We start from the raw sequence: 15,115 nt of genomic DNA, 5'->3' as shown, positions 1-15,115 counted from the left end.
AAGTCTCAGTTTAGGGATCCAAAATAGACCTAAACTGGACTGACACCTAATGTTCCGTAACTGGGACGCGTCCTCACCAAATCACTCTCCTCCAGTGACTTACCAATTTACAGTCGGTCAACTAGCCTCATGACCCACCAGGTCTTCATGCCAGTTGTCAAGCCCATAGATCCAACTGGACTTCTACCGGTTGTCCACCGGACTTCCTTCTAGATAGCAGGTCGGCCTGTTGACCTATCTGGACATCACACCAACTATCTGGTCCCACGAACCTAGCTAGAGTTTAGTCTCGTGTTTGATCCTCCAGACTCTTCAATTCCTACATGTTTGGTAAAGCACTTAGATCACAAACGCACCTAACTTAGCACACTTGTCATTCATCAAAATCTGAGTTAGACCGTTAGTGTAAATTGTGCCAACAGTACCCTCCCCGGGGTCCACCATCTCATGCATAAGAACCTCCTTGAGTTATTGTGCCTCGAAGATAAACTGAATCTTTCGGTGCCAAATATTGTAGTTGTCACCGTTCAGCTTGTCTCCCTTGACGAGATCAATTATGACAAACTTTGTTGCAAACTATCACACGGAAAAGAGATATATTAGTGACAATTAATGCCTAATTAAAAAATTTTGTGTATCTTAAGAATCATCAAGACTCAAATGTTTTGAGTACGAACTCCAAAATGAGCATATGAATCAACGGACACCATACACTACAATCCAGAATTGCATCTCAACATTTGGATTTAGATGCACTACACAAAACCCCACTATTAGCTACCTTTAAGTCAAGCCGGCTTGTCTGGTTTAGTTACCCAACCCAGTTCAACTCAAACCAGTCGGTCTGGTTTAGTGAACTAGACCGATTTTCAGTACGTCAAACCACGAAACCTAAAGTTTCGTTATTTTTCTTCCTTGTCACCCGTCGGCACACGATACCCTCCCCACGTCGCACGTCGCATGCCGCTTCAACCTCTGCCACGACAAACACACTAGTTGTAGCGGTTGTTCATTGTCGGCCTCCCGACGTGGTCATCGGAGCTCTCTGGCTATAGAAACTGATTGTTAGCAACTCCCACGATAGTCTGATGATGGAGAGAACCCGACACGACATGGCTCTACCGTCACCCTCCCTCTGCCATGATGCAATCACTTGTACTCCTTTGCCACGCCATGCCACGATGAAGGCGTAGTCGACCTCGGCTGCCAATCATCGGCCTCCCGACGTGGTTGTCGGTGCCCGCGATTCACACTTCTACCGTGATAGTTTTTGCTGCGACAAACACTGTTTGCTGCCCATGGCTCGGTGCTAGCACGTGATGCAGTCTACGTCCTCTCCCCTTTCAAAGTTCATCGCATAACCCTTAACCAAGGAGGACATCATCGAGCTCGACAACAAAGAACTGTTCCTCATCGGTGAGATTGATGATGACACCATCGACTCTAATGGTCTCCCGCTTAGGGAGCTTCCATTGAACCTCTCTCTAATACCAATGTCGACACCAATGTCGAATTTATTTCCACATAGAAGAAGCATATAATAGATTACAAATTCAAAATGAATTGAGTTCTCGATATATGATAATCGACATTGTCGTAAACTCTGAAAACTATGAATAACTCATAGTCAAGATAATAGTCACGAGTATCGAACTATTACCACTATTTCACAATGTCTCAACCCTTGACCCGATGATCTGCGAATACAAATGATTGACTCCTTCCGCAAGGGATGTACCACAACCTCTCATAATCTCCCTTCTCCACCTCCTCTCTTAATACCCAAAACCCTTTATATACTAATGCATATTATGGGGAAGGGGAGGTTATAGATAATGGGTAATGATTCCATTATCCTCCTTGGCTTGTTAATATGCCTTGTCAGTGCAATCTCAACGAGACTCGTCGCATACCAATCAGAGCATGGAATTAACCTGGCTGGGTATTCTTCTTTCATAAAAAACATGAGTAGACGGGCTAGGGAGGGGTAAATGAAAAGTAATCGGAAAAACTTATTTACGCATGAGGAAGAGGTCCCTTATATAGTATTATTTTCTCTAGCACATATAACGGGGCATATTGCTATAATAAGGTCAATCATACTGGTCTACTGTCATCCTGCCCAAATTGTATCGACCCACTTCTATAAAGAGACAGCGAAAGCATCCACTATGCCCGTTATGCATGACGTTAAAAGAGATATCAGACTGATGGGGCGAATGGGCTGACAAGCTGCTATCCATTACCGGTGGACCTTTTCAGACCTTTAGAGTATTCGATGATGTTTCTACAGCAACCCTATCCTTTCATGATATTCGATCGGACCTCATCCTCAATCAGGTTTGATCGGATAAGAAGGAATGGATACTAGTACAGTTTAGATGACTTTCGACAACCCAACCTATTCGGTGATTGCCATCTATTTAGCCGGAAAGTCCGGTCAGACTTAGCGACCCCATGTCTGATCGGTCGTGGAGTTCAATCAGATCCGAATGAGTTGGCTCAACAACATGTCACTTAAATTGATCCCTCTGAATTTCCTCGCATGGTTTTCTACTAGTTATTCATTAATTAAAAATATTTATCACAGTTATATCTGGTGCTAAAAGGAGATAAATTTAACATTTGGGTTTTTTCCCAGTTTTCAAGTACTTCAATTTGATTGTGATATTTTTTTCCTTGCGGATTCTAGCGGGAAAACTGGAGTTATAATTGGTAAAAGATTTGATCTTTTGAGTTTACTTCTAATTCTCAAAACAACGAAATTTAATCCATATTTCCAGAATGAATAAGAGAATTCCTTATTTTTGGCAAAGAAGGAATGTGTATTTGATTTCTGAACTATTTCGATAAGCAGGAGCATCCGCAGGCGTAGGAGGTTTGGCAGCCAGAATCCTCGTCAACGTTTGCTGCTACTGCCGTCAAAGGAACAGAGTTCCAGAGGAAGCACAACAGCACGCAAATCTGCTGGCTCAAACCACCTTTAGCATCGAAGCGAGTCCCCAAATTATAAAGGTGAGTCCCAAAAAAGCTCCAGAAATTTTCCGTCGTGTCCAAGAACCACTTACAATCAACAGTAGTAAAAACCAGATATTTTAGTACAAGGAGCTCCACGAGGCCCCCAATGGTTTCATCAACTCCAACGAACGTGGTGTAAGAGGAAGAATAAGGAGAGAGCAAGAAATAATATGAGAGTAATAAAATCTATTGTTTATTGATATTTATCCTATGGATAATACAATATATAATGTTTAAAAAGTACTTGGTCAATAACTAATTAATCTTCATGCATAAAGATAATAAATTCGATCATTTTGGTCGGACTCTATTATGGATTTCTGACTACATTCTCTATAGGGCCCTCTTATCTCTTCCTTCTTCGAGCTCGGACTATAGAAGGAGGAACCAAGGAGGAGGTAGCAGCAACAACTGGTTTTATTATAGGACAGCTCTTGATGTTCATATCGATCTATTATGCGCCTCTGCATCTAGCATTGGGTAGACCTCATACAATAACTGTCCTAGTTCTACCCTATCTTTTGTTTCATTTCTTCTGGAACAATCACAAAAACTTTTTTTATTAATTTAACAGAATTATTCTAAAAATAATTCTGAGAATAATTATAACAGAATTATTAGAATAATCCAAATATTAATATGATTTGATTTGGTAATTTGATCCGGTCAATTTTGATAATTTTGTTTTATCTCTTTTACCCCCCGACAAACTCAACGAGAGATCTCTGGCGTTGAGTTTGCTTGCTAACTTGTTGAAACGTTGTCGGGATAGTGGCTTAGTAAAGATGTCAGCGATTTAATTTTCAGCAGAAATATAAGAGACAGATAACTGTTGAGTTGTCACACGTTCACGAACAAAATGAAAATCAATTTCCACATGTTTTGTACGAGCATGAAAGATTGGATTTGCTGTAAGATATGTTGCTCCAATATTGTCGCACCAAATTTTGGTGCAATATTTGATGCAAGATGAAGTTCAGAGAGAAGTGATTGAAGACAAATAATTTATGATGTTGTATTTGTTATAGCTTTATATTCTGCCTTAGTGCTTGAACGAGATACCGTAGGTTGCTTTTTCGAATTCCATGAGATAAGATTTCGTCCAAGAAATATTGCATATCCACTAGTAGAGCGTCTATCTTCAGGAGAACTTGCCCAATCCGCATCATTATATGCATGCAAATCTCGAGACGATTGGTGATATAAAAGAAGACCATGTAGAATAGTACCTTTGAGATAGTGAAGTATTCTTTTTACATTATCCCAATTTTGTTCAGTTGGAGCATGCATGAATTGACAAGCACGATTTACTGCAAAAGTAATATCAGGGCGTGTGATAGTGACATATTGTAAGGCCCCAACAATACTTCGATAAATCTGTGGATCAGATAGAGCAGAAGACGATGAAGTTGGAGAGTTGTTTACAGCAATTGGTGTAGAGACCGGACGTGCTCCATCCATTTTGGCTCTTTAAAGAAGTCCAGTAATGTATTTGCTCTGAGAGAGAAGATAGTCATCCTCATGTGGAATAAGCTCAATACTAAGAAAAAAAACGAGCAATACTCAAATCTCGATTAGGAAATTCTTGATTGAGAAGACTTAATAAAGTTGTGATACCCTTGTGATCATTGTCAGTTATCAGAATGTCATCCACATAAATAAGAAAAAATATCATATTTCCATCATTATATTTGTGAAATAGAGACGAGTCAGTTTTGATCCACAAAATCCTTGAGTTTGTAACCAATTAGATAGTCGATGAAATCATGCACGAGGAGCTTGTCGAAGACCATATAAGGATTTTTTGAGTTGGCAAACATGAGATGGAAATTGTGGATGAATGAACCCAGGTGGTTACTCCATAAATACAGTTTCCTCAAGATAACCATGGAGAAATGCATTTGAAATATTCAATTGTCGTACAAGCCAATTAGAACTAACAACTATTGATAATAATAGTCTGACAGATGTAATTTTGATGATTGGGCTAAAAGTATCATTAAAGTCAATACCTGGTTGTTGACTAAATCCTTTAGCTACAAGTCTAGCTTTGTATCTTTCAAGAGAACCATCAGCTCGATGCTTAAGACGAAATACCCATTTAGAGCCCACAACATTCATTGAGGGAGTGCGCAGAACTAGAGTCCATGTTCCATTGTGAAGAAGTGTATCAAATTCTATAGTCATTGCACTACGCCAGTTTGGATCCTTGTTTTCTTGTGTAAAACAGATTGGTTCAATAGATTTTGAAGAGACCACTAAAGCTCATGGAAGGGGATATTGAGTTGCATTTGGTGGGCAACGCTCATAAATATCACTAATGGGAAGCATGCAACGAGGAGCATTATCATCTGAATCACTTGTTGATGACGACGAGGAAGTAGGCTGACATGGTGATGTAGATGACGGACTTGCATTATCCGAGGAACCAGAGAGCATATTATCTTCGATCGGTGAGGCTTCTAAGATTGGAGCAGCAACCTGAGGTGATTCTGATGGTATAGGAGAGTTATTAGAGAGCTCCGGAGCAGGACCTAGGATAACATCACTTCTGATAATATTAGGTGGCATTAAGAAAGTGTCACTTGTATCTGGAGGAGAGATTGAAGAAGCTACCGAAAAAGGGAATAGAGACTCATCAAAAGTAACATGTCGTGAAATATAAATTCGTCCTGTTGGTATATGCAAGCAACGATAACCATGGTGCAAATTGCTATAACCAAGAAAAGCACATTGTAGTGAACGAGAGTCTAGTTTGTGTTTAGAATAAGGGCGTAACCATGGATAACATGCGCAACCAAAAATTCGAAAGAAAGTGTAATCAGGGGTTTGATTATAAAGTTTTTCAAAAGGGCATTTATGATTGAGCAATGGAGTAGGAAGTCGATTTATGAGATATACTGCAGTGCCAACAGCTTCATCCCAAAATTTACGCGGAATCGATGCATGATGAAGAAGAGCTAAGGTAATTTCAACTATATGTCTATGTTTTCTCTCAGCATAGTCATTTTGTTCTGGAGTGTGAGGACAAGAAATTCGATAAACAATTCCACAAGAGACAAGATGACGATGGAGAGCTTGATATTCGCCTCCCCAATCAGAATGAAAAGAGAGTATTTTACGATTAAAAGATCGTTCAACTTGAATTTGAAAATTACATAATATATCAAATAAATTAGATTTCCTTCTCATAGGATAGAGTCAAGTATATTTGCTAAAATGATCAATGAATGTAACATAATATTGAAAACCTTGATTAGACAAAATAGGTGCAGGGCCCCAAACATCAGAATGGATTATTTCAAGTGGAAAATTAGAAACATGATCAGATGAAGAAAAAGGTAGCTTATGACTTTTAGATTCCATGCAGGCCCTACATGAATGAGATGGGGAGGAGGTAATAAAAGTAGGTAACCCATACCTATTGATGATTGACTGAACAATACGAAGGGAAGGATGACCAAGTCGAGCATGCCAAGCTGGTTTATTTGTGCATTCACCAACAAAAGCTTTGATTGAAGAACTCTGAAGACAATTGAGGTCATTTTTTATTCTCCCATAAAACACAATAGCATTTGTTCCTCTATCCTTTATAAGATAATGATTATGATGAAACTTAAAAATGACATTGTTCTCAAGACAAAACTGACGTGTAGAAAGTAAATTTTTAGTGATAGATAGAACATGAAAGACATTGCGCATGTGAAAAGTTCGATTAGATAAATGAACATATGTGTTTCCAAGATTAGCAATTTGCAAACCTGAATCATCGCCTACTTGCACCGTATCTGAGCCATAATATGGTATTATGTCTGTCAGGATATTATAATCTGATGTGACATGATGAATTGCTCCAGTGTCAATATACCAATCAGTAGATGAAAACTCTGGGGTTTTACCACAAGTAGGCACAGACGAAAGAACTTTAGGATATACTTGTGAAATAGATGGTTTTCTTGAGGTTGTAGGACCGCCAATGAAATTTGAATCAAATGGACTAAGGCATTGAATACCAAAATGTCCAATTCCAAGACAAATTTGGCATTTTACCCTAGACCAATCAAGTCTTTTAGGACATATATTTTCAGTATGATCAACGATGTGACAAATCTGACATCGATCTGAACTTTGCTTTTGGCCTCTTTGATGTCGTCGAGTATTCGACATCTAAAGTAAAAAATAACTTGTCCGGTGGTAGTGGAGAAAACACCACATAGACGAAAAAAAATAAAGATTAAGGCATAAGAAAGAGAAGCAATGGGGTTGGCAGCGGAAGAAAAATAAGTATTTTTCGTTTGTTCTGAAAAATAGAGAAGAATATAAAAAAAAAAATAAAATACATAGGAGAAAAGAAGAGGCTTAAGGGAAAAAAAATTAAAATTCGTCGTTTATACGATCTCCGCCTCAAGAAATTGAGGGAAGATAAAAACGAGATGACTCTGATACCATGTAAGAGGAAGAATAGGGAGAGAGCAAGAAATAATATGAGAGCAATAAAATCTATTGTTCATTGATATTTATCCTAAGGACAATACAATATATAATGTTTAAAAAGTACTTGGTCAATAACTAATTAATAAATAACAGAATTATTAGAATAATTCAAATACTAATATGATTTGATTTGGCAATTTGATCCGGTCAATTTTGATAATTCTGTTTTATCTCTTTTACGCGGCAATGGTGGCTTCGGCATTAATAAAAAGGTAGATCCGCTACCTTAGCGGCCCCCCTAGTGTCAGCCCCACGGATATGGAGGGAGGTTCATGCAGGTACACAGGCTATAGGCGCATGGCGGGGTAAACCCCAGATCGTCAGTTCCTGAGAATCGACCCCTGACCATTACGCCAGAGATACCATGCGCCCACCATCTACGCTACGCCCTGGGGGCAATGGTGGCTTTGACATTAATGTTTACCAAGGTAGTTGTGCTTCAATTTGCCATGGCTTCCTTGTTTTTCTTTTGTCCCTTTCTCATTCATGTCAATCGCAGGACACCTTCGCGATGCCCACACGGTGGCCATTAAGTGTCTCTACGAGAACAGCCACCGCCGGATGCAGCAATTCCGAACCGAAGTTATCATCCTCTCCTCCCTCCGCCACCCCAACACCTCTACGGCTCCACCACCCACGACGATCTTGAGCTCCTCCTTGTCAAAGAGTACGTCTACTGTTTGTGCTATGCTCATGAAGCGCCATTATTATTCTTAGATAAAAATAGATATGCTCAATGATGGAGTTAGAAATTTTATATCGAGGAGCAAATGTATATATTTATATTAAGAGGAGATGAGCATATCATTACCTCTCATTTATCTTTTTTTCATCTCCTATTCTTATATTTTGTACATTTCTTATATTTGAAAATTAAGGAGGAGTGGCCGATGCTATAATCCTCCCTTTAGTTCTATCTCGGGATCCGCTAGCTTAATGAATTTACCACGTCAGTCCCATAAATATATAAAAAAAAAAGATAAATATACATATATAAACATTAAACATATGATCATCAATTTTTAAAAATCTAACTTATTTGGAAATTAAAGATCAGTAAATGGATACTGATATTTATAAATAATCAATAATAATATTAAAATAAATATAAAAAAGAGAGGTTAATCAATGAGTTCCTGTCCTATTTGAAAAGTAGAAGGAACAGCAGGCGGCTGACGCCCAGCGATCACTGCGCTCCTCCCCCTCATTCGGCCTCCACCGCATGGACGAGATCGAGAAGGTGTTCGACCGCTACGACGCCAACGGCGACGACTGGATCTCCGCCTCCGAGCTCGACGACATCCTCCGCGCCCTCGGTTCCACCGCCTCCCCCGCGGAGATACGCGACATGATCGCCGAGATGGACACCGACGGAGACGGCTTCGTCGATCTCCAAGAGTTGGTTGATTTCCACCGCCGCGGCGTTGGCGGCGCAGGCGCCGACAAGGAGCTAAGGGAGGCGTTCGACGTGTACGACCTCGACGGCAACAGGCTGATATCCGCGGAGGAACTCCATCGGATGCTGAAGCAGCTCGAGGAGAAGTGCTCCGTCAAGGATTGCACGCGGATGATCGGATCCGTCGACGAGGATGGCGATGGGAACGTCAACTTTGAGGAGTTCAAGAGGATGATGGCTAAGGGCGGAGATGAAGTCCTCTGCTTTCGTCGGTGGGCGAGAGATCCTGTTTGATTGGGGAAATAGGCGACTGGGACAAACGATCTGACGTCATAGGTTAGCATTTATAATTGTATCTAAAGAACTAATTTGGCGTTGGTTTGCGTATTAATTAGTCTTGGATCTAGTAAACCTCTATTGCGTCGATCAGATCGCAGGCGATATATATCACGGGATACATTCTGTTTATAATTGAATGGCATATTTTAGAGTGATTAAATGTTATTATAGGATTTTTAAACAGTTGCTGGAAAGTGCAATAACACTATTTGTAAGAATGGACTCTATTTATTTGTTTTACTAAAACGAAAAAGAAAAAAAAAAAAGAAAAGAGAGCAGCAATGGACTCTATATGTATTTATTTGTTTCTAGTTGCAACTTGCAAACAAATATTAGGAATTGCTAACAGAAATGAAAAGGGAGAAAACCAACTATTCTCCAAGCACAGTTAGATGTCGGAGCCAATAATCAAAATGCAAGGCATATGGACATACGCAACAGGAAAAATATTATTAAGCCAGCGAATACATGAATGTAGTTGGGCAAACGCAGATTGACACTTCGTCGTCTCTCTGAAGACTACACAGCAATCTAAACAATCTTTATGCAAATAAAACCAAAATGTTCTATGAAATTTTAGGCTGGGTAACCAGTCATACATAATACCAAAGCCACTTGAAGATGGATTACACATTACATTGAAATCAAGATACAAGGCATCACAAACATTTGGTAGCCAGAGCACAAAAGCAAACAGTCATTCTGGTTGCATCACTTTGCCTTAATGAATTCCTCCTCAGGATCTTGAAGGGTGCCAAACATCCAATCCATCCATATTGTGTAGTGGCCGTAGTTGTGACGGTATGTGGTATGGTGGATTGTATGGTAACCTGCGCCCATGATTGGCCAAATCTTGCCATGTATGCAATCGTGAACATTGGCAGTCCATACAGCCTCGCAAAAGAGTAGAGCCATGTGACTCAAGAAGTGGGTTGGGACAAGGAAGAGAGCAATCACATGTGACACAGCCTGCAGTATGCCATCCAACGGATGGAATGCCAATCCTGAAAGAGAAAGGGTATTTAATATTTATTTGGATGAATGGTAAACTAAAGAGCAGAGCATTGAAGTGTTGCATGAAAAAAGGATACAAGAACATGAATGAGGATAAACAAAAGAGAGAAATTCCAAGACTCACTAAAGACTTTAATCCATAAGGATCTATATAGTCAAATTGAGTTAATTTTATAAAAAGGTAGATCCACTACCTTAACGATCCCCCTAAGCAGACACTACGAGTATGGAGGGAGGTTAATGGAGAAACATAGGTGGGAGGTGCATAATGGGGTGAATGTCTGGTCGTGAGTTCCTGGGAGATTCGATCCCTGGCCATTATGCTAAAAATGTCATGTGCCCACCGTCCACGGTATGCCCTGGGAGCAACTGGGTTAATTTTGTAGCATGTGCATATGATGGTGCTTGGAATTTTCCAAAACCAACAAATTAACAAAAAATGAAGAGAGTGAAGAGCATACCTGCAAAAGGGGAGAGTGTGTTTTGCTTGTTGTAAATGTGGTGTTTTGCATGAAGCCACTTGTATAATGGTTTTATGTCATGCAACACTCTATGCATCCAGTATATACCAAATTCAACAAGGACTAAGTATATCATGAGGTAAACAGCATGTGCAAGCCAGCCAACTTCTCCAATGCTAGAATAACATCTTGTCCATCCACTTTCAACCATGTATTCCGAAATTGTTGGAAGGCCGGAGTACAAGGGCATAGCCTTCATTGTAACAATTATTTGCAGAAACATGGCTTTGTTCGAAGGTATAGCATCTGCAGCAGAAAAGATAGTAAAAGACTTCGAAAACAGTGACTCTTTGTATAGCAAAGGCACTCCATGTAACTTTTTATTATACTATTAAGATAAAATGCACTATCAGCAATATAATATGGCATATACATCAATAATGGACTGAAGGGGATATTGACAGACCAAAAAGATAAATTCAAAGATTTGAAAACACAAGAAAATCTGATCCAAGAGATTTGATATAAGAGAAGAGAATTTCCATAGCGAATTTTAATAAGGTCAGTTTGAGAGTTCTAATGTAAAAAGGAGAAAGGATCAATGTTTATTTTTTATTGAACAAACCTTACAAAAATGTTATGTAAAATCTGAAAGAAAGGAAGCATAAACGTTTGTGCAAAAATTAAGTATAATCACCTAAAAAAGCCGAATTTACAACCACCTACAACATTTCATCACACTCTAACAGTAGCAACCACCTAAATTAATTAGGTATAACAAATTGTATTTTAGATAAAGAAAATCTGATGTATAACCACCTAAACAATTTCATCTTTATACGTCAACAAATAGCACATGCTAGAAGTTTCAAAATAAAAATTTCTAGATTGCAATCTAAGAAGATCAATAGAAAGCACACAAGGAAACATATCAAATTTGTCTAGAGACACTTCAACCATACACACACACATCCAATTGATCTATAGACATTTAACACATGCAAACAAAATCACATTTGCCAGAAGCGCTTCAACCCCGCATACACACCTAAATTGTAGAATTTCACCAAATATCTTTGCGAACACAGATGTGTACACACGCATACACAAAAAAAATATCAAGTTGGTCTAGAGCATGTCTTTTGGCTAAAGTCTAATGCAGTGCTCACACACACACAGACACACACACACATCAAATTTGTCTAGAACATGTCATTTGGCTAATTCTGATGCAGTGTCATGAAGATAAATAGTAGTAATCCACACTAAATCACTATATCATGGGCAAAATTCTAAAATACAATCCCAAGCTAAATAAGGATCTGAAAAGAGATCTTTAATGCAAGAAAATGTGGTCTACAATCAATGAGGGAAAAGGAAAAAAACAGAGTCCTAGCAAAAGAAAAACATTGAAACAAGACAGACTCAGTTTAAGGCTAGTAAAGTAGTATGTAGCTCGCTTAAAGCTCTTAACCCATGACGTAAAATTGTTAACTTCCCACCATTAGTAGTTTAGTGCTTTAACTCTTAACCCCTTATCCACCTATCCCCGCTCTCACTGACCTCCTTGGCGATCTATTGCGAGACAGATATTAGATTGAACTTTACTTGGGTGAATGCAAGCACTTTCGAATTTGGTTTTAGGAACACTTTTTTTCAGTAATCATTCTATTCTAGCTAGATCAAGTCTTTTCCTCGAAAGAAAAGCAAAGCTCATCGTGATTACGCTAAGCAGATTCTAAAGAGAGCACAACCAAAGCTGGGTGATAGCCTGAAAGCAGGCAAAGCAATCTTGATCCTATGGGGAGGTTTTTCTTCCTTTATAGATAGATAGTAACTGACTGAATGACCAAGGCAACAAATAGACAGTGGAGGCAGATAACAAACTGAAGACAGTGTTCCCAGTATGAGTAAGGAAAGACATTAACGGCAGTTTATAGTTTTCACTTTTTGCCAATGTCCCAAATCTCATCATTTTTTTTTTAAATGACACTAAGGATTGTCAGGCTTAGTCTTCTTTCCAGCAACTACTGATTCAAGAAGATCAAATTTTATCTCAGTAAGGTTTGTTGCCTACTGTAACATTCAACAAATTTTTGAGACATTACTAGACCTAACAAAGGACAGTATAAAATCGTTTAAGGGGGAAAAATCTATAGAATCACCAAACTTACTCTTCTTTAAAGCAACTTAGGATGGGAAAGGGAAGGAAGCACATGGTGGGGATCAAATAAACATCATGTTTCCGGGAAACCTCCTAACGCCTATAAACAAACCTCTATCTACTAAAACAGTCATCAATGGGACAAAAACAGCCACAGAAAACAAAAGGGAGCCATAAAGTGAAGATACTAAGCGAGAAACACTACGGACTATTCGATGCAAACCAATCAACAATCAAATTTTAATAAAAGAACGAACATGATGCGACCTTTGGGGAGGTAAACATTGCGCTTCCAGTAGTAGATGTAGAAGCACCAGAGTAAACCGGTTATGAAATAGACGGCGGTTCCACCGATGTAGTTGCGCAGCCAGGACTGGATCGGCCGGGGAAGGCGCTTCCAAGCGTCCCCGGGTATGATCGGGCCGAGCACGATTTCGTTGTACCAATCGGTCTCCTCAACGAACTGTCTAAGGTACTCCGGCGAGCTCGCGTTCGTCATTCTTGACTCTCCTAACAGGATCACAATTAAACCTACAAGGACGGCGACCAAGATCGGCAAGACAATAAGAAACCAACGCCACTAGTTCGTCCTAATGACGATAAGGATAGTAGAGACATGAGCTATGATAGTGAGACTTCGCTTTGCGTACCTCTCGTCGGTAGATAGGGACCTTATCCGATATTAATTTTTTCTCTATATACATATGGTTAAAATAGGGCCGATCAGCGTTATACATCCGTCTCGGAATAGGCCTCCAATTTCTACATTGTATGGATAGAAACTTTTAATATATAATTTACACGGGGAATATTTTTCTAATTCTTTAACAACAGTTACATAAAATGGTAAAAAGGAATATTGAATTGATGCCTTATTAATGTGCTATGATGATAGATCGGCCGAATCCCCTCTAGCATTCGCTCAGACCTCGCTCTTGGATAGTGATACGGTTGGTAATGGAAGGGCCCATGAGGAAAGGGTTGGAAAAGTCAAGGCTACGTGGCAGTCAAAAGTCAAGAGGACGTGGTGGTCAATAGTCAAGGTGATGTGGCAGTCAATGGTTAGGCTGACGGGGCAGTTAAAGGCGAGCAGGTGCGATAGTCAGAGGTCAGGCAGGCTGATCGATCAAGGGGGCAAAGCAGTCGGATGACGAGGGAAGACGTCAGGCGGAACACAGGTCACTGGTCGGAAGTGGCAAAGATGGTCAGAAGCAGCCCGAGCTACAGACCTGCGGTTGAGGGCTAGGAAGTACAAAGCGCATGAGGCAAGCCGGGATCGGCAGAGCTAAGCAGAGGCAAAGAACTGGAAGTATAGGCCAATGGGTCGGAAGCGGCAGAGCTGGTCAGAAGCAGCCCGAGCTGCAGACCTGCGGTTAAGGGCCAGGAAGTACAAAGCGCAGGATGCAGGTTGAAGATCAGCATAGCTGTGTCTAGACAGCTAAGGTTGCAGGTCTGCGGGTTGGAGGCCTGGAAATGCGAACCACAGGTGCAGGCTGGTGCGGGAACACAATGGGTCGGAGGAGCTAAGTGCAGGCTGGTGCGGGAACACAATGGGTCGGAGGAGCTAAGTGCAGGCTGGTGCGGGAACACAATGGGTCGGAGGAGCTAAGTAATGCGGGTGCGGAGAATCTCAACGGTCCGTCGATGGGAGTCATTATGTATCAACAATGCGGGCGAAAACGGAAGTTCCTAAAACGAAAAGATGCCCTCATAACCAGTAATAGTCTGCCAGCTGTCCCCCACTACAAGACAAAATCCATGTACGAAGGCGGAGGTTCCTAAACGGAAAGATGCTTGCACGACAAATAGCAGCGCGACAGGTGTCTGGAAAGAGGCGACAAAGCCCGGCGTCTAACGTTTTTCCTGACAGGATGGCAGGCTCCAAAAAGGGGAGGGCATAAAAGGCGAAAGAGGGGGTATGCAGATACGCGCACACACTCTCTCGTCACTTTCTTCCACAACTGTCTTTGCTTCTGCTTCTCTCTGTTCTTTCTGGGAAAAAAGGACCTGACTTGAGCGTCAGAGGGCCTGATCTGGGGACTTTTTCCCTGGGTTTCGGTCTCTAACGTGGAGGGGGAGATCGTCTGAGTGTGCGCAGGGTCCTGCAGCAGCGTCAGCCACCCGTGGGAGCCGAATCATCTTCTACGACCTTCCGTCAACCATCGGGACACCTCGACCGACCTCCGTCCGACTCAGCCTCCGGACGGGATCAAATTTGGCGCCGTCTGT

General features: G+C 40.7%; 2 protein-coding genes across 2 annotated transcripts; one reads left to right on the top strand and one right to left on the bottom strand.

Annotated features, from left to right (window-relative positions):
- The first annotated feature begins 8,638 nt into the window (after positions 1 to 8,638).
- On the top strand, positions 8,639 to 9,500 carry LOC121994203 (probable calcium-binding protein CML18). The gene has a single exon (XM_042548319.1). The coding sequence runs from the start codon at positions 8,735 to 8,737 to the stop codon at positions 9,200 to 9,202; it is 468 nt and encodes a 155-aa protein (XP_042404253.1). The 5' UTR covers positions 8,639 to 8,734; the 3' UTR covers positions 9,203 to 9,500.
- A 178-nt stretch (positions 9,501 to 9,678) lies between these two features.
- LOC121996964 (delta(7)-sterol-C5(6)-desaturase-like) lies at positions 9,679 to 13,497 on the bottom strand. The gene is made up of 3 exons (XM_042551150.1): positions 13,154 to 13,497; positions 10,723 to 11,028; positions 9,679 to 10,251 (listed from the first exon to the last, which is right to left on the bottom strand). Exons 1-3 carry the CDS (start codon positions 13,383 to 13,385, stop codon positions 9,959 to 9,961), a joined length of 831 nt encoding a protein of 276 aa, XP_042407084.1. The 5' UTR covers positions 13,386 to 13,497; the 3' UTR covers positions 9,679 to 9,958.
- Between the last annotated feature and the right edge of the window lie 1,618 nt (positions 13,498 to 15,115).

This window comes from Zingiber officinale, chromosome 6A (assembly GCF_018446385.1).
Source record: "Zingiber officinale cultivar Zhangliang chromosome 6A, Zo_v1.1, whole genome shotgun sequence".
Classification (NCBI taxonomy): Eukaryota; Viridiplantae; Streptophyta; class Magnoliopsida; order Zingiberales; family Zingiberaceae; genus Zingiber; species Zingiber officinale.
Note: the sequence above shows the minus strand (reverse complement) of the source record. Positions and strands in the feature narration are given on the sequence as shown.